A 19,852-nucleotide genomic window follows, 5' to 3' on the forward strand; every position below is an offset into this window, starting at 1 on the left:
TACCCAATAAACTGACTACCCATAGCTGAGAAGACTCAAGGAAAAGAATTCTAGACCAGCACATAAAATTATTCTCCATTCAGAAAGCAGACCATGCTACTAATTTGTGTGTTCTCTCATTGTAGCACTGCAATCATCACCTTTTTCATACACTTTTAGATAACTTCCTCACCTCTTTGAAATGAGTTTTTTTCTTTTTTTTCTGGAGGAGGAAGCAATATCTGGTGCGAAAAATTAAAATATCAGCATCTATCCCCTTCATTCAGAACCAGCAAAACCTGAGTTAGAATTTTGTCTCAGATACTTATTAGCTGGATGAACCTGGGCAAGTCATTTAACCCTTCCCAGCCTTAGTTTCCTTGTCTGCAAAAGATAGGGACTGGTCTTGTGATTTCATTGGTATAGAGAACTCCCAGGTGAAACAACTCCTTCTTACCAATTCAAGGCAGCACCTTCTCTTCAACTTATAGTCTTCAGAGAATTGACAGAGGGCATGGAGATTTGCCCAGGATCACATAGACAGTATATGTCAAAGTCAAGACTTGAACCCAGATCTTAGCTGGCTTCAAGGCCATCTCTCTTACTGCCTCATCTACAAAATGTGGAATAATAAATAATAGCACTTACTTCACAGGGTTGCTGTGAGGACCAAATGAGTCAATATATGTAAAGCACTTTGCAGACCTTAACATAATGTATAAATGTTAGATATTATTATTATTATTACTATGTTCTTCAAGATAGAGGTGAATTATTTGAACTGTAGTAAAGCTCTTTACATACTTATCCAGGCTTAGCATACCAAATGTTAATTTTATTAGGAAAAAAATGAAAGGAGTTTCTGTGACTGAAGATCAAATAATTCCCAGATAGTAACTTATTCAAAGGTAAATTATGTTATCAGTGCTTCTGGGAGAAGTGAAATTTTAAAATAAATCATATAGAATGGCTTAGATGATATCACCATTCAACACCTACCATAAAAGTACAATATTAAGTCATAATCCACTACAGAAAATGCAATGTACTTTTAAAAAACAAAATAGTATCAGAGTTTTCTGAATAGAACAAACAAAAACATGTGTTTATTTTCAGTTTCTCAAAAATAGAACTGTGAGTAAACCAAATACCACAGACCATAACATATATTCCCAAATAAGGACTCTATTTTGCAGATGGAGTCAAGGAGTTGAAGTGAAGAGAAGTAGAGATAGAAGAGCTTTATGTGATTTTATAAATAAGAAAGTTTAGAAGTCAGCTTTATCTGGCAGACAAGGAAAGCATCATGGCTCCACCACTCATGTCCAGTCACTGTCTGACTTTGGGCAAATTACTTAAACGACCCCATACTCCATTTCCCTCACTTTATAAACAAGGACATTCACATTCTCATGTATTTAAATATCACATCTTCTAAGGATTCTTTCCTCATCACTTTAACCTAATGTGATGTGGGAAGTCTGGACAAAGGCAGAAGTCACTAACTAGATATATATAATGGTACGTGTCCACAGTGGCATCACATCTTAGTTGTACCATGCCCTACACACCCTAAAATGGGCTTTAGGAGCCAAGATTAGGGAATATCACAGGGAACACAGTCTGGGATAGGTTTCCTGACCACTTTCATATTTCAAGGATTTGATCTCATTGGAGTAGTTACTCTAGCCATTGATGCAGATAGATATCTATTAACCAGAAGAGTTTGTCACCAGAGAGCCAGCCCTCTGGTAATAAGTCTTTCTCTGAGGTTCATTAAGTTAATCCTCAGACAAAGCATAAGGTCTATTGCTGGGCCCATAATAGAAAGTTTTTTTGGTTTGTTTTTTTAACTTGGTAGGCTCTTCTTGAGCTTATTATACTTTGCTTCTGTAGCCTTTGAGAAATCTGGGCCACCTTCACACCATGCTGTGGCATCAGAGTAGGCCTTTAGTCTTGATGCTTTCAGTCCAATGCTATTACCCCAAGATGGTGCTGAGGAGTAAGTGATGGAGAGGACATACTTAAGAATATGCGGACCCTCCTTCTCTGCTCTGAGATAACTCTAAAAAGCCCCAGGATTGCCTGAAGGCTGTGGATATTGGCCAGAAAGTCCTTAGGAAATCTCAAGCCACCAAGCCAGACTCATCCTAAAAATCAGGGACAAAATGAGTTCTACATTTGTCCCAAAGTTCTGAATCTCTCTGAGAGTTGCAGATCAATTTGAACCTCTCTGAAGGAAACCTGAACCCTTAGGCCAGGGGTTCTTAACATTTTCTATGTCTTGGACTCCCCTGGCAGCTTGGTGAAACCTATATAACCCCTTCTCAAAATTATGTTTTTAAATGTATAAAGTAAAATATATAGAATTACCAATTATCTTGAAATTCATTTATAAAAATAATAAAAACAAAACAAAACAAGTTCACCAACTCCAGGTTTTGAACCCCGGCCTCAGGCCAACTGCAGCACCATTCTGACCTTGGGACCCTTCCTTCACTTGCAAGTTCCCGAAGACTGTTAACCAGATCAATCCTCCTAAACTTACTGAAATGGATTAAATACATATCCTTGAATTTAACTAGAGGAGGTAGGGAGAGAGGCTTTTTGCAAAGGATACCAAGGGACCTCAACTTTCATCTTACTTGATGATTAAATGTCTTCTGTTTTCTTTTCCTTAAACAAGGGTTTTCTAAAAACAATAGGCATGTTAATTCAAGAGAAAGGCATGTCAGTAAGTCTTTTACAAACCCCATGCGGGAGTCCACAAAAAGACCTTAAGCATTCTATGTATCTGAAAGGCATCCCTTGGAGCCAACTTTTTTCTTTTATTGCTAGATTCAGTAAATCTGCCAGGTGTGATGGCAGAAAGGGAGGGCCCATGACTTTCATTATAGTCAATGTGTGAGGAAAAGGGGAAACTAAGGGAGTCTATAGCCAGCCTACTCAGAATGGAGGAGGAGAAGACTGCTGGACAGACATTCATTCAATAGGGGAGAGCAGGCATGAATCAAAATCTCAGTAAGAGGCAGCAGGTGGTCTGGATACCCATCTTATCTTGTAATGGAGAACTTTCCCAAACTCTGCCAGACTCTGGGGGAAGGGCCCTGGTCTCTAGTCATTCCCAGGTGCCCTAAGCTTAAGAATGCCAGGCTCGGGTTTCAAGAGCTCATCAGATATGCTTCAGGAATGCAGTCTGAAGGCTCAAGGCCCAATTGAAGTTTCCACATGGAACTATTCCTTTCACAGGCAGGAAAATGCAGGCATGGCATGGAGGGTGATACACATACAAGACCACCACCGTCACCACCACTACCAATCACCACCTCCACCACACCACCACCACCAACTGAAAAAGGTCTTGCCAAGCAACAACAATATATAAATCGATGTATATATTATTTGGCTTGCAAGTCTGACGTCATGGCACCACCTACCAGCACCCCAAGCAGCACTGATCGCTCACACTCCTACCTTGCGCCGGGGAACCAGCTTCCTTTGTGCTTTGGCTCCTGCCCTGCAGTTCCCAAGACGTTCCATTCCTCCAGTCTGCTAAATAGAAACTCCTTTTCTCAATAATACTGTCAGGCGGAGCATGGCTAAAAACATTCCCCTTCCATTGCTTTGGAGCCCTCCAGAGCAGTGACACATCTTTTCTTTCCCTCCTACATTAGGAGGTGAATGAAAAGCTCGACTCTGTCTAGTTCATAATGGGCTGTAATTACCCTTTAAGGACCAAACTCTTTCCTCACAAAGAAGCACTAAGTAGAAAATGTGTTCCTAGTCCATGAATATTTAAGTCCCAGCAGCAGGACTACAGCTAAATTCTAATTTAACAATTATCCCTGGCTGCACAACCAGGTTTTCTGGGGGCAGAGGGCGTATAAAATTTTTCAAATCTGCCACATTCCTGTTGTTCTGCCAGGCTTTGGGGCTGCTGAAATAACATGCTGGGGATAAGTAGTTTGGAGAAGGAGGAAATCAGAGAAAAGAGGTTCAGGGGGCATCAAAGGTTGGGGGTAGACAATCGACCTCACATGGAATTATGACATCTCTCTAATTACTACTGGTTCTTGAAGCTCTGTGGGTTGATATCTCAGTAACACTTTTGTTCTACCAACCACCCAACAGGAGTGGAAACCCCCTGAGAGGAAAAAGAAAGAAAGGAATTTAGCAAAACAACCAGAAAGATTTGTTTAACTAAGGCCATATCCACATACGGCAGACTGAGATCACGATCATTCTCTTTCCTTAATTTACTGCACTGTTAATCAACAATGTAATTCACAGTGTACCTTCTATGCTAGAATGTGTCCAAGACAGTGATTCACAATTGCCCATAAAGCTATGGGAGATGTTGAGAGATTGTGTGAACTACTTTTGGTGCCAAAATATTTGTTAACCAAAGGAACAATAACTAACGCTTGAACACCAATTTTCAGTCCTTCCAAGGCTTGAGCTACAATTCCATGATGTTTAGTTGCAAAATAGTATTTTTTCTTTCGTGAATAAAATCACTGGTTAATTATAGCCATATAAAAGGAAACAAGAGATGGTCTCTATGGTTTGGAAAGAAAATTTTCCACTTGCAGTGTACCTTGAGTGAGTCTAAAACTTTCAAAAGGACAAATGATACGCTTTGTTTAAATTTTTGATAGTTGACACTTTTAAAGAAGATTTGAAGTGAAAGGATTTCCTCATTCAAATTAGTGAAAATGCAGCATTTACTTACCTGGTTAAATGTTTTCTTTTCTTTGTGCATTTCCCTGCTGCCTCTTCTCTTCACGGTACTCTGAAATAAACATAAGTAACATTGTCTTACTAACAAATAACACGTCAAAGTCCAGGATTGAGGTAGAAATTATATTATTGCTACTAAGCTGACTTAGCGAAAGTATGTGATTCAACAAACATTTATCAAACCTCTACTATGTGCCAGGCATGATTCTAGGTGCTCTGGATACAGGGATAAAAATGAAAATGACCCTGCCCTCAAGAGGCTTACAGTCTACTGTAGGAGGAACACAACACGTACACAGATAAGTAAATACAAAGTAATGCAAAGTAATCTCAAGAGGGAAGGCGCACAAACAGGTAGGGAGATATGGAAAGGCCTCCTATAGGCCATAGCACCTGTGCTATTAGAAATGTTATTTTTTCTTCTTCTCTGAAAATAAGAAAGTGTTTCTTAAAGGCAATAGAACCTGTCCTATGAGAACTTGATAATAGAAAGACTTCAAAATATTCTCATATTGAGAGAATTCCCAAAAGAAAAGAGAAAATTATATACTGCCAACCCTCAATTATCCACATTAATGAAGAGAAACAAGACATGGATAATCAAACTAGCACTACACAGCCCTCCCTCATCTAAATCCTATCCACTTGCAAGTCATGTATCACCTTCCTGATGCCACGGTCCTCTTTGAGAACAAAGGACAAACAATAACAACTGCTAATAATAATAATCATGATAATGAGAAGTGTTAATCTTAAGATGTGTATTGTGATATTTTGGCAGCTGGTTTGCTTTATTGATTAGGTCTTCCTTTAGCTATTACTTAAATTAGCTGATAGGCTCTGAGGCCTGTCATTTTCCCTAAGCAAAAGAACGTACACAAAGGTGACTGAATGTTGACTGGTTCATACCAAACCATATATTTCTGGACAGCAGCTGGTAGAGAGCAATTTAGAAATCCAATTGAATTCAACTAGACAAACATTTATAAGCACCTGCTATGTGCAAGGATCATAAGTCTTGAGCTAGAAAGAAACTCAAAGGCCATGGGGTCCAACCCCTACATTTTACAGATGAGGAAACTGAGGCCCCCCCCAGACTCAAGTGACTTGGTCATGGTCACCCAGGCAGTGTCAGAAGCAGAATTTGAAATCAGTTCCTCTGACTTCAGAACCAGTGCCTTTCCTATTGCAGCCTGTTGCTGGACTCAGCTGGCAAAACTTGTCTTTAATGCTGTTCTCCTGAACTTTGGTCAAGGTTTTCCTACCTCTTTGGTACCTTTCTCCAACTTTGAGGTGGACCCAGTGCCCTATTGATTTTTCCCTTTTCTACTCTTCTTTCATCCCCACTAAAATCTACTATTAGGAAAAGATTGAGAATGAATTTAAGTCAATGTTACTTCTCTCAGAGACATTTCCTCCAAAATCCTCTAATTGTGGCATGAAAGGAATTGTTCTTTCTTACATGATTTCAAACAACACCAGTGCAGGAAATTACAACAAATAGGTCACCCATTCCACATATCCTTAAGGATGATCATAGCTAAATACTTAGGAAAGAAACTTGGGAAATAATAACTCTGGGTAAAGGGACCAAGGAGAACATAGTTACCAGCTTAGGGTGTTAAGAGAACTACCCATAGGGAAGCAGTTTCAGCTTGAATCTAAAAAATTTCAGTGTTGTTTGGAGAGATAGTTGGAAATTGGACCAGAGGATTGAAAAACAGCTCTCACTGGCCTGGTGGGTAGAAGTAGACTTGAAAAAAAAAAAATGAAACAAAGATAGAGTTGAAGAAACCAAACTTCCTGGTGGATCCAGACAAAATGAGTAATGACAACAATGGGGCTATCTGGATTTGGTAATTGTACTACATCCTTATGGCTTTTATTGTTGCTATTCAGTTGTGTCTGACTCTTCATGACTGCATCTGGAGTTTTCTTGGCATAGATACCAGAGTGGTTTGCCTTTTCCTTCTCCAGTTCATTTTACAGATAAGGAACTTGAGGTAAACAGGGTTAAATGACTTGCCTCGGGTCACACAGCTAGTAAGTGTCTGAGGACAGATTTGCACTCAGGAAGATGAGTCTTCCTGACTCCAGGCTTGGTGCTCTATCCATTGCATCACCTAGCAGCCCTATCACTATGGTTTGACTACCCGGATAAAGTCTATACCCCAAGATGTCCAAACTCTAGGATGAAGTAGTTTAATGTTCTTTAAATAAAGAGGACAGATATGGAAGATAAATAAGAGTCTATATTTACACAAAGAAATCTGCTTAATTGGTGACAGCACTCAAAACTTTAGGGTTTAAATCATATATCAGCATCAGAGGGAAGAGGGAGGACTGGAATTCCCTTGGTATTTCTCCATCTAGCACTAGTAAAAGTAACATAGATTTAGCAGAAAGGTCATTGCACTAAGAAATGGGTCACTTAAGTTTTAATCCCTATTCTGCCACTAACAACTATGTGAACCCAGTCAAGTAATTTTATTTCTCTGAGACCCAATTTCCTCATCTGTAAAATGAGGGGATTAGCTCTCTAAAGTCACTCCTAACTGTACATTTCTGTGATTCTATGATTCTGTAAGATCTCAAAGTAATAATATTTTTTAATGAAATAGAAAAATGAATTAGCCGGTGAACGAGATAAAAATCTCTGGGCCTCTGAGATGAAGTTGATTTAGAGGTATGAAAGAAGAATGCTGTGTATGCCATATAATTTGAATAAATGAAAAGAGTTTTGGGGGGTTGGGCCTGGACTTAGGATTTCACTGATATAGGGAACCCCTTCTCTGTACCAATGAAGGTTGAAAATTTCTCTGCAATTTATCACCTTAGAGAATTTCCAGGGCACCGGGAGGGTATGTGAATTGCCAGTATATGTTAGAAGAGCGCCTTGAGCTTAGGTCTGGCTCTCTGGCTCTCTATCCACTACACCACACTTTGTTCTTTTCCAGTACAGTGAGACTAGGGCTCACTAGTTGCTAAACACAGTAAGGCAACATGGCCTTCATTCAATAAGGCATTATAATATGCTTCCTGAAAATCCAGTCATGAAATAGATCAGTAACTGATTAATCAAATTTAGCTCTATTCTGACATTGCATATACCTGCAGATACTTGGAACTAAAACTAAATAACTAAAAGCAACCTCATAGTCCTCATAAATCCAACTCAGTTCCTATGTTCTTAAAAACAAAGTACACCCTACCAATTCTTCAACTATTACAATCAGCTAGTGTCTAATAGTTGAGTGAGATCAGGTAGGGGTGTGCTGGCACCAGCTTGATTGAAGCAGGTTGTTAAATTTTCAGTGTGAGCATGGGAGATTGGCAAATGCAACAATTCGGGTTTGATTTATTGTTTTGTTGACTGTCTAGACTTTAGAAAGTGATGAAGAAAGTGTTAGTAATCTAGATTAAACTTAAAACTTATTATTATTAAAAAAACTTATCAGATGGCATAGTGGATACAGTGCCAGCCCTGGAGTCTGGAGGGCCTGAGTTCAAATCTGACCTCAGAAACTTTTGAGCTATGTGACCCTGAGCCTTAACTTAATTGTCACTTAACCCTGATTGTCTTTTCTCTTCCCCCACCCCACAAAAAAAGTGTTATCAGGTGTACATTTTTTTTCATAGGTAGTTAAACCACTGCTCTCAACTCATATAATTCCCTCACAATAGGACACTTTTTACTGCTGAATTTAAGGGAAGGCTCTGACTCTGTGCAAATCTACTTCTGAACATGAGTCAGAAAAATGTTGGGACTCCATATTTGATGAAAAAAAGTAAATCTTCACAAATCTATTTATTAGCCTCAAAATTAGATGAGAAGCAGGGGGTATTAACTGCTCTCAAACCTAAGGCTCAAGGTACGTAGCTGTGTTGACGCTCAGGAATATTAATAGGCCAGTCAACTTTTATTTTCACTCCTTTTGGCCAAATATGAAAATAGAGGGGTCAGGGTTTGGGAGAGGGCTCCCATGAATTATGTATTATTCCTGGCTGGGATGAAAGAGTAACATTTTGCAGACCCCTAAATGACAACCTATACTCATCTAAGATGTCCTTCCCTAAACTCTGGGGATATAGGATAGAGGTATTGGATAATCGGGTTATGATTGCCAGGTGCCCTGCAGGTCTCCAGGTCTCTTGGCATGTGGCTGAATGACCAAATGCCAGGAAGTTCCGGTGTCCCCCGTGGGACAGCGGATTGTTATTGTACCACAAGCTTAGGTTAAAAGCAGGTGCATCTTTAGCTCATCTACTAAGAACTGCTTGAAATAGTTGAGCGGAACATTCTGTGTTTCTGCTGCCTGGTACTTCTGGGTATGAGCTAGCCTGGGTGACTCTTATTCATGTCAATGCTACTTATTCCCTTGAGTGAATTGGGAAGTCATGGTGAAATTAAGGCCCTCAAGGAAGTATTATTCTTATAATACATTGAGTGAATTGAACCACAGGATGGGTGGAACTTCTTGCTAATTAAATATACCCTAGTTACTTTAAGTCAACCACTGGTCAAAGACTCTGGATTCCTATGAAGGGGGAAAACCCCTAACAAAATACTTAGTTAATTACTTCTTAAAACGTTACGATCTTAAATCATAAATAGCTTCCAGTATTTCTCAAGTCATTGAAAAAAACATTTTTCTATTAAGGACAAACTAAGATAAGGAAAAAATGCAATTTTTCTTGGACTAGTATGGTTGCCTCCTGACTGGTGTCACTAGTAAGGCAGTGCTCTCTCCCTCCTCAGATAACCCTATATTTACATATCTTTAGAAATTTCTCCTCAATATAGTAATTCAGATTTAGTGTTGAAAGGACTGTTTTAAACGATTTAGTTCAAATTCCTCAATTTACGTAGAAAGTGAGAAAATTCAGAAAGGTCAGATAACTTGCCCAAGGTCACACAAATAAAAGAAGTCCTTGCAATCAGAGACTTTTTCTCCTTCTGTCTTCATATCGCTACTCCCTTGCACAAAGCCTATGCTTAATAAATGCTTGTTGAATTCAACTTTACATCCATACAAGGCCTCTTCAGAAAACGGAATATAATTAAATAAAACAGGTAACTAGGTGACTGCTAAAACCTTCTTGCGTCTTCATAGTATTTGCTACCTGTCTCCATAGCAAGCTAGTATGCTGCTCCCAAAAACTGTCACAAAAACTGACAAGCTATTGAAAGATCATCTAAGGTGACTCACTTAAAATTCAGGCTTAAAATAAAAGGCAAATAGCCACAGTTTTGGAAATTTTAAATCATAAGTAAATGTGTGGGGGGAACAGGGCTTTGATAGAGGTGGATAATTTTAAAGTTTTTATAGATGTTCTCTCCCAAGAAAGTCCTCTTTCCCTAGCCTACTTATAGAACCTAATCACAAACCCTGATTTGAAAAATTAAGATACACATCTCCCTTATTTATATTATCCCAGGAGTTCTTAACCTTGGTGTGCCATGGACCTTTTGGGCAGTCTGGTGAAGCCCTCTTAGAATGTTTTTGAGTGCATAAAAGAAAATGCCTAAATTTATAAAAGGAACAAAGGTTAATAAAAATTAAAAGGTAATTTTTTTTTTCTATCTAATCCCAGTTCACTGACTTTCTGAAATACATTCCTAGATACATTGGGAGTCCATGGATCCCAGGTTAAGAACATCGGCTCTAACTAAAATTCTCATTAGAATTTCATTGAATTTAGAAGATGATTCCCATATTAGTTTCACCTTTATATTCAATCTCTCCTATTGTTAAAATACTCTTTTCCCTTTTTCCTTCTTCATAGGTCCCTATACTCATTTTAAAACCCCTCCGGGGAAACACAGTGAGTTTATTCCTCCAGATTAGTACATTTTGCAGCAACAAAGTGTGGTGTTTGCAGGTCCATTGCCAGAGTATATTATGCCTATGTAAAATCTTCCTTTTCTCCCCATGCCTCTAAATCTAAGTCTATAGGCATCCCTTTGGAGCTATATCCTAGAGGACCTTGTTGGAAGGACAACAGGACATTTGTGAGAATCAAATAAGAGGTGTGTAAAATACTTTGTAAACCTTAAAGTCTTATGGAAATGTTAACTATAAACCTTCTGAAGCTACCTACTGTGAATTTATTGGTAGTTCAACTTCCAAACCATCCCTCAAAGAATTAGGCTGATCGTTACTTGGTAAAACTCTCATTTTTCCTTTCTTCAGTCTTTTAAACCAAAATCTGTTGTTGGGTGTTGTTTCTTCATTCCTCTTAAAATAATAACAAAAGGGTAGTCACAGAAATTGTATAATGTGAGAACAGCTGTCATAGCGAATGAACCATTAAAATACCTCTGATCACTCTTACTAGGGTCATGAAAATATAAGGTGCAAGCAAAGTAAGTATTTCTAACTGAGAGCAAGTTTCCCTAAATGATCTTACTCACAGACGACATTGTACTAATTTTATTGAGCACTGATATAAAGGCTGATACTATAAACAAAATAGGAGAGCAAGGAATAGTCTACTTGTCAAATTTATGGAGAAGGGAAGAATTTATGATCAAAGGAGATAGAGAACATTGTGAAAAAAATAGATAATTTTGATTACATTAAATTGAAAAGTTTTTACATAAACAAAGTCAATGAAACCAAGATTAAAAGGGGAGCAGAAAGCTGGGGAACAATTTTTACAACCAGTGTCTCTGATAAAGGCCTCATTTCCAAAATATGTAGAGAAATGAGTCAATTTATAAGAATAAAAGTTGTTCCCCAATTGATAAATGGTCAAAGGATATGAACAGGCAGTTTTCAGATGAAGAAATTAAAGCTATCTGTAGTCATATGAAAAAGTGGTCTAAATCACTTTTGATTAGAGAAGTGCAAATTAAAACAACTCTGAGGTACCATATCAAACCTATCAGATTGGCTAACATGACAAAACAGGAAAATGATAAATGTTAGAGAAGATGTGGGGAAATTGGAACCCTAATGCATTGTTGGTGGAGTTGTGAACTGATCCAACCATTCTGGAGAGCAATTTGGAACTATGCTCAAAGGGCTATAAAACTGTACATATGTTTTGACCCAGCAATACCACTTCTAGGTCTGTATCCCAAAGAGATCATAAAAATGGGAAAAGGACCTACATGAACAAAAATAATTATAGCAGCTCTTTTTGTGATGGCCAGGAATTGGAAATTGAGGGGATGCCCATCAATTAGGGAATGGCTGAACAAGTTATCATATATGAATGTAACAGAATACTATTGTGCAATAAGAAATGATGAGCAGGTGGACTTCAGAAAAACCTGGAAAGATTTGCATGTTATCTCTTTTATGCAATAGAGATGTGTAGTTTCAGGTAAACTCTACTATGTATATGAAAATGTCCATTTTATTTGATGTCTAGGTTAAGAATAAAAATAAAAATTTTAAAAGATCCTTGATGACCATAAGTAGACCACAACACATTGTCACTGATAATTTGTGCAAGAGAATTGGCATAGATTACATTACTGAGAGTGGAGGTGACTGAAAAAAGTAGGGATGTAATATATTGGAGATGCCACTTCCTAGCCTACATTTTCACAAAAGATCATATCAGAGGCAGATAATAAAAATGGCATGAAAGAGATAACAGATGGTCAGCCTGAGTGATACACTGCCATCTCTGAGATACTAAAAGGAGAGCAGGACTTCTGGTGTATCTGAATGGAAGATTTATGAGCAGATATATACAGGGGTCACATAGGATAAGGAGCTGTGGTGGTGCTGGGATCTGTATCATGTGAGGGCATAGTCACAAAGATGAAGTAACTTATACATCAAAGTACCCAGAATGGGAGCTATGCTTTTCACTCACAAAGCACTTCACACCCACCAAATGATGTAATTGAAGTGAAAACCCTCTGGAGTGGTAATAAGGAGAAGACCCAGCTGCATAATGCAAGGTTTCATAACAACAGCAATCCTCTTTTCAGAGGAAATTAATGTAGTCCATTTTTTTGCCAGTCCATTCACCAAACATTAATTTAAAAATACTTGGAAACAGAATCCTTTTAAAGGGGACTTTAAAAACACAAGCTTGCTATTCCTTCGGCTAAGAGAAAAAGCTTCGGGTCATGTCTGAAGTCTCTTATGATGCTATAAAGAATAATCCCGTAATGCAAAAAAAAAATCCTGCCTTGTTTTTATCAAGTTCCTTATTTTATAATAACCTATCTGAAGTTTGGGAATCACGGCTTTTCACTTGTAGTGTCTTTCAGAGAGAGAGAGAGAGAGAGAGCAGGAAATTGAGGTAGAGGACTATCTCCTAGGCAGGATTAGCTTGGTGGCAGTGATGATTATGAGATTACATTTTCACAGAAAGGACAAGAGGGACATGATTTGTATTTGGGAACTGCTCATGGAACTGTGAACTTCTAATCTGCTTCTGGTTAGCCACTGGTCTTACTTTCCTAACAGGCCAGTCTAATAACAGCCTGTCTGCCTCACCTGATCTATATCTGCATCTCTCCCCCATCTGATCCCTTTTTATCTGGAGCTCATAAGCTTGGTTGCATTAATCATCTCACCCCTGCAACTTGCGCCTGAAATATCAAACGTGTAGCTGTCTAGCATTCCAAATAAAAGCTCTCTGTTTCCCTTGAGGAAACTATACACAAAGCTCATCTCTAAGCACAGAATCTATTTCAGAGACTTGCCATTGTCTCAATCTATGACACAGACTCAGGAATGAGGTTTTGATGAAGGAGAAAAGGGGGATGCTCCCCCTCCCCCCTTACTCCCTCTCCCACCAAAAACCCACTAATTCTTCAAAGCAGGTACTTTCCTCTCTAGTCACCATCACTATTCACCACTACAGAGGTTGCTCTCTGTGGTCGGAATCCATGGCCCTGGGCTTTGTGGATGATTCAGTCAAACGGGACTGTAAACATTCTGCCAGGAAGAAAAGCCAGATGTTTGCTACCTGCTTTTACAGTATAAGACCTCCTTAGTGGCAAGAATGCAAATCTGACTTCTGAAATGTCGACCCCAGTAATCAGTTCTAAGGAAGGATTTCATCTGAGATAAAAGATTGAGAGTGGGTAGGGAGCTTAGAGAGCCTCTGGATCAGGAGTTCTTAACCTTTTGTGTGCTGATAAATGTTTAACTACTGGATCTCCAATATGTTGGATGCATTAAACAATAAACCAAGCCCTGATTCATAGCACTTGCCAATTTCCAAAGTGTGAATGCTCACATTAATAATCAGTAGGAGACGGCTCCAGCATGCCCCTTATATGGCCCCCTTGGCCTGTCTGGTGAAGCCTATAGACTCCTCAGAATAATGTTTTTAAATGCATTAAATAAAATACATAGGATCACACAGGAAACCAATTATATTGAAATACAATTCTCAAAAAAAACCAGTCTCATAGTTAAGTACCAGATTAAGAACCTCTGACCAGCCCAACCTTTTCATTTTACGAATGAGGAAATGGTCCTAGAGAACTTATGAGGTATACCCAAGAGCACACAGGTAGTGACAGTGTTCTCTAATCACACTGCCTTGAGTCATGGTAAAACAGGGGGCAGAAGAGCTATACTCCAGCACCAGGATCCAGGGGACCAAAGTAGGGTCTTTGGACTTAGGTCTGGCACATGCCAACAGTGAAGGGATGGTACAGGAAAGCATGACCCTGATTCTGAAATATAATGCCTGGTACTACCTCCCCCTCATATATCCATCCATTTGGCCAGGCTCTCCCCAAGGCTCATGATTGCTGCTAGACAGTGAAATTCCACTGAGGGCTGACTACAGGCCACTGTTTCATCTGATTACAGCCAAAAACAGTTTTTATTATCTGTTAAGTTATGCTCCTTTTTGAAAACATAGGCTGGGAAGCTTCCAGCACCAGAATTATAAATATTTATGAATGGCAACTCGATGTTTATGAGCTTGAAAATCCCAGACAGTATAAAGGAAAAAAAATCTTTTCTTCGCTCACAGACCAGGTTTGTTTCCATTTTATGGCCTTTAACAGCTAAAGCAAAGCAGCAGGAATTTGAGATGCTCTCTGGTGGCTGCGTCACCCCCCTCCTCCTCCCACGCAGGCCAGGCTGACTGCAGGTTGACGCACACAGAGATGTGCGCCATCAGAACCTGCGTGATGCTTTCAGCCTTCCACCCGCATCTCTGCAGTGTGAATTCCCCCCAGAGTACCTGTTCCCCTCCACCCTCAGAACTCCAACAGCTTGTGCCTGGCTGCTAACTCTGATTCATGAATCACATTCAGAGGGGCTTGAGGGGAAATGTGTCTCAAAAACTTGGTGATCACATCCCTGCTTTCCTTAATCACTTAAAATGCAACAGGCAGATAATTTATTTAGGAATCTGGCCTTCTGGCACATATAACATCTGCTCCATTCTTTTACGGCTTCACCAGTCTAAGTCTTTGCTGATCATCTGGCTCACCCCCCAGCCATCCAAAACCATCCAGATTTTTCATTTGAAAACACAGCTTAAAAGGATCTCAATTCCTAGTGGAATTGTATCTGCAGCTGTGAGAATTTGGGTCATCTGGTGAGTTTAGGTGAGAGAGATGAATCTGTATCCAAGTTCCCCTCTGATAGAGCTGTGGCCTCCTGGCCCAGATATATGTCTGTTTGTGTGGCATACATCTGTCTCCACCAGTGACTTTAAAGATGAGAGAAGGGTTCTAGCAGCTGAGGGAGAAAACTGAGGAGTGTTTGGGCAATCCTGGGCAATCTAGCATATTTTCCAGAGAATTGAGGGGCTGCCACCTAAAACTTTTCTTTGCCCTATGTTTATTTCAACATGCCAGGCACCCTTAGTTGGTGTATTTCCTCATTTGATGTTCACATTTATCTGTGACAAAGCTCAAGGCTGATAACTGAGCAGCTAGGCTGCATAATGGTTAGAGCACTAGACCTGGAGTCAGGAAGACCTGAGTTCAAATCCTGCTTCAGATATATCTACTAGGTGCATGACCCTGGATAAGTCACTTCACTACTCTCAACTTTTGTTTTCTTATCTTTCAAATGAGGATAACATTAGTAGTTATGAGAATCAAATAACATAAACAATAAACATGTATTTATTACTATAACATATGTGTATATAATACAAAATGCTTTACAAACCTTAAAGTACTATATAATTGCTGTTGTTATCTACTTATTTTTTAGTTATGTCCAATTCTTTTTGACCCTATTTGGGATTTTCTTGGCAAAGATGCTGGAGTATATTTTCTCCAACTCATTTTACAGATGAGGAACCAAGGCAAACAGAGTTAAATGACTTGCTGAGGGTCACACAGCTATAAACGTCTGAAGCTGGATTTGAACTCAGGAAGATGAGTCTTCCTGACTTCAGGCCCAGCACTATCCACTGGACCGCTGCTAACTCTTGTTTGTATTATCTCCTCCAATAGACTGTGAGCTCTTTGAGAGCAAGGAAGGTGTTTTTTTTTCTCCTTTTTTTGGCCTTCCTTTCTATCCCCAGAACCTGGCACATAGTATGTGCTTAATAAATGTTTGTTGACTGGCTGACTATACCACCTCTCTAGGGACTGGACTTCAAACCAGGTCTTTCTGGGCTGGAGAGTAGAGTACCAAACTCCTCCAGTGCCCTTGTTTATAGGGCCTCACAGAATTCTGCGGAGTCCAACCAGAGACTTCTCTGGAAATTTTTGGTGGAATCATGGCTGCGTTGACAGTTTATTTTATCTCTAGAGAGGATTTCCCCAATCTCATGAGATATCAACCTACTAGTTCTACTTTATACACTACATCTCTAGTCTATGTCATCTCAGTGTCTAGAGAGGCAGATTACTTCTATTACACATCCATATACTACTTTTTGAGGGCCATTTTTCTCTAACGTGTTTCTTCCCTTTCTCATCTGACCTAAAATAAACCAAGAGATAGCTCCTAAATCAATATGGAACTTGCATTATTTTTATACGGCCTCCATAATATGAGTTTAGGAACTCTTCTTTGTATTACCAGTGCAAAATATGAGTGAAGAGCTGAATCATGCTTGTGAGATGAAGCATCCTATTCCAGATTTGACCCAACATTTCTTTCAATTCTCCTCTGATTGAGCAAGTATCCCCTTCTGTTATGTAGTGCAATGTTGTATCATGGTTTAATGCCCTGTTTGACTGGGCTCTCCTACAGAGACTGTTGCTGTATCTTTAAGAGCTAAATGAAGTGCTTTGGGAAAGGTAGCTTGACTAGTAATGTCATAATGGAAAAAAAGCAATCTCTACCCTGGTCCAAAGAATCATAACTCTTTTTTTTCCCGACCATTTTTTTCCTTTTCAAAGATGGCATCCTTTAATATCTCTACCCTGCACAAAAAAGAGCTAACATTTTACTTGTCAGACTTTTCCTTCCTCCCCTGGAAGAAACACAATGTTTAAAGTAAGGTCTTTTTTGTTCTGCCTGAAAAATACATGCACTCAGAACCTAAACTTTTCCATGGACTGTGATTTCTTATTATCCCTTTCCTTCTGGAGGTTGATTTGTTTTGTTTTTCTTTTCCTGAACGCATCCGATTTATTTGAATTCAGTTGACATAACCCCAATTCAGAGCACAAAACACCTCAGTTCTGTGCTGCAATTGTACTACTACTACTTACACGTTAACCCAAAGTAGGAGAAATCTCAATTTATTCAGCACAAGAAAAGCTCCAAAACACAGAGGCTGTAACTAGCACTCTTCCTGCTCACCCGGGATGAAAAAGGCATTATAACGAGACAGACCAATGCCAGGAAAAGAAGCAATGTCACAATTTGGAGGACTGGTAAAAATAACTGCAGAACTAAATTACAATTGGTGGTTTCCCTCATTATTTTACCTCAATAGTGAATAGGAAAACCCTATTCCAATACCTCAGGATGGCATGGAGGTTTACCTGACTTCTTGAAGGCTATGACATCTGAGCTTGAACTCAAACAAATTCCACCAAAGATGGAAAGGATTTGAATATGAGCTTAGAGACACTGTGTTTCTGTCACTCAAGGATCAACCTAGCTAATTCTCATCATCAGGAATTTGGCATCATGTGATTTTTTTTCAGTTACAGGAACTCATAAAGACTGTCTACTAAATTTCCACATTGATGAAACCATAGGTGCTTGAAATGAAGGGAAAGACAGTCTCCTTTAGAAATTACAAATTTTTTTCATTTTTAAAAATGTCTGTTGTTTCAAAAAAAAAATCAATCCCACTTTCCCCCATTGAAGAAAAATCTTTAAAATAAAGCCTTCAATGCATAGCTGTATTATTTGGCAAAAGAAATTCACACATTGGCAATGTGCTGAAAATACAAGATTTTTTAAAAATGATCTTGAAGATGAGTAAAGAAGCTAAGATAAAACTGTATAGAAAAGTGAGGAAAAGGAAGAATTGGAAATGAAAAGGAAAGGAAGGTTTTTGATAAATATAGAATCATGTTTATAATAATTTTAAATGTTTTATTGATGTTCTTTTTTGATTTCATTGTCACTTTCCACTGATTCCCTACCCCCCACTATACATACCTCTCAATAGATTCCTCCCTTGTATCAACAAGAAAAATAAATCAGCACATTGGTCATATCTGAAACAATAGGTATAATGTAGCTTTCTAGTCTACTGCTTATTTTCATATATTTATCAGTACTTTGCATCTCCTCCATCAGAATATAAGTTCCTCCAGAGTGGAGAATGTCTCATTAATTGTATTTGTATCTCTGCCACCTAGCTATGCCAGGCACAAAGAAAGTGCTTGATAAATGCTTGTTGATTGATTGGAAGCATGCTTCTCAATCAGTCTACTGAAGTCATGATTGGTCACTGAATTAATTAGAGGTTCTATAATGGATAAATCATTCTTTTGATCCTCCTTCCTTTATTTTTCATCAATCCTTGCAAGCCTTCCCAGCTTTCTCTCAATTCTTCATATTTATCTGACAATTCCAAAGGGAAGCCAAGGACGACTATGTTGTATTAAATTAAGCTTACTAGAGTGACATCAGTTTAAACAGAGAATTGATAAGAAAAGCAAGTATGGAAAGTCATATATTTCCATAAAAGTTCTAAGTGGTAAATGAGACTATCAATTCTATTATGTGTTATTATTGAATCAGGTCTTCACATGCTAAGATGTATCCTTCATTCCAGCTCTTATCTGTCCTACCAGCCTCCTTCCCATTGATGTCATCTCATTTTTGTACACTTTTCTTTTTTCATCTCGTCTCTACCACCCTAGCCATTTCAGGGTTCACTGTTGAGCTTGCATTTTTCTCAAGCACAGGAGGAGGGGAATATGGACAGGAATTGGAGCAATACTCTACTTTAAAAAGATCTACCAATCTCTGAACTTTTGATTCTATCTTCTTTCTCTTCGGTGAACTACTCACTAATATACCTTGATTCCAGCTCTGTTTTTTGATCCCATGTCCTTCTTTCACTTAGGGCCAATGTCAGAAGTTTTATATAAAACTGTAATTTCTGCAGAGAATTTCTTTCTACACTTCACAGGTTATATCCTCAAATTTAACAATGTAGGCCTTAAACCTTCTCCCAGCAAGCATAAAAGAAGAATGCACAGATATGCATGAGCATGCACACACATGTTCAAGGGCAGTTTTCCTTACTATAAGCATCCCTTCCTAAATCTGAACTAGGTTTCCCTAGATATCTCTGCCTCCTTTTTCTGTGTATTCTTTAAAACCTTGTCTCTGTTCTGCTTCTCTAATGGCAAGGGTTCTCTATGAGTTTTCTCACTAATTCTCCACCCAATCTTTTGGCTTCTATCTGTTGAACTTTTCAGTCACAGTGTGGAATGCCAATCTCTTTCCTGTCACCAAGGTAAGGGTGTTCTTAAGAGAACCTTGTTCTCTGATTCCTGGTTCTCTATCACTCTCCATATTTTTTCTTTACAACATCTTTCCTATTAGTTCTCTTCTCTGCATTTTCACAACCAAGACAAGGCCTTGGCCATTTAGTTAAACAGTAAAGTCCTTTCCAGATCTACCAATCTCTGAACCTTTGATTCTATCTTCTTTCTCTTCGGTGAACTACTCACTAATATACCTTGATTCCAGCTCTGTTTCTATTCTAATCTTTACCAACTTCTTGAACAAACCAACTACGGAACATGTTCATG

General features: G+C 38.8%; 1 protein-coding gene across 1 annotated transcript in view; it reads right to left on the reverse strand.

The window, feature by feature from the left end:
- Positions 1 to 19,852, reverse strand: part of LOC114054192 (microtubule cross-linking factor 1-like) — a 171,616-nt gene that overhangs the window by 69,744 nt on the left and 82,020 nt on the right. Inside the window, exon 4 of the mRNA XM_027877355.1 lies at positions 4,712 to 4,771. Within this exon, the coding sequence (XP_027733156.1) occupies positions 4,712 to 4,771 (60 nt within the window). The remainder of the gene's footprint in view (positions 1 to 4,711; positions 4,772 to 19,852) is intronic.

This window comes from Vombatus ursinus, unplaced genomic scaffold (assembly GCF_900497805.2).
Source record: "Vombatus ursinus unplaced genomic scaffold, bare-nosed wombat genome assembly UNPS02014812.1, whole genome shotgun sequence".
NCBI lineage: Eukaryota > Metazoa > Chordata > Mammalia > Diprotodontia > Vombatidae > Vombatus > Vombatus ursinus.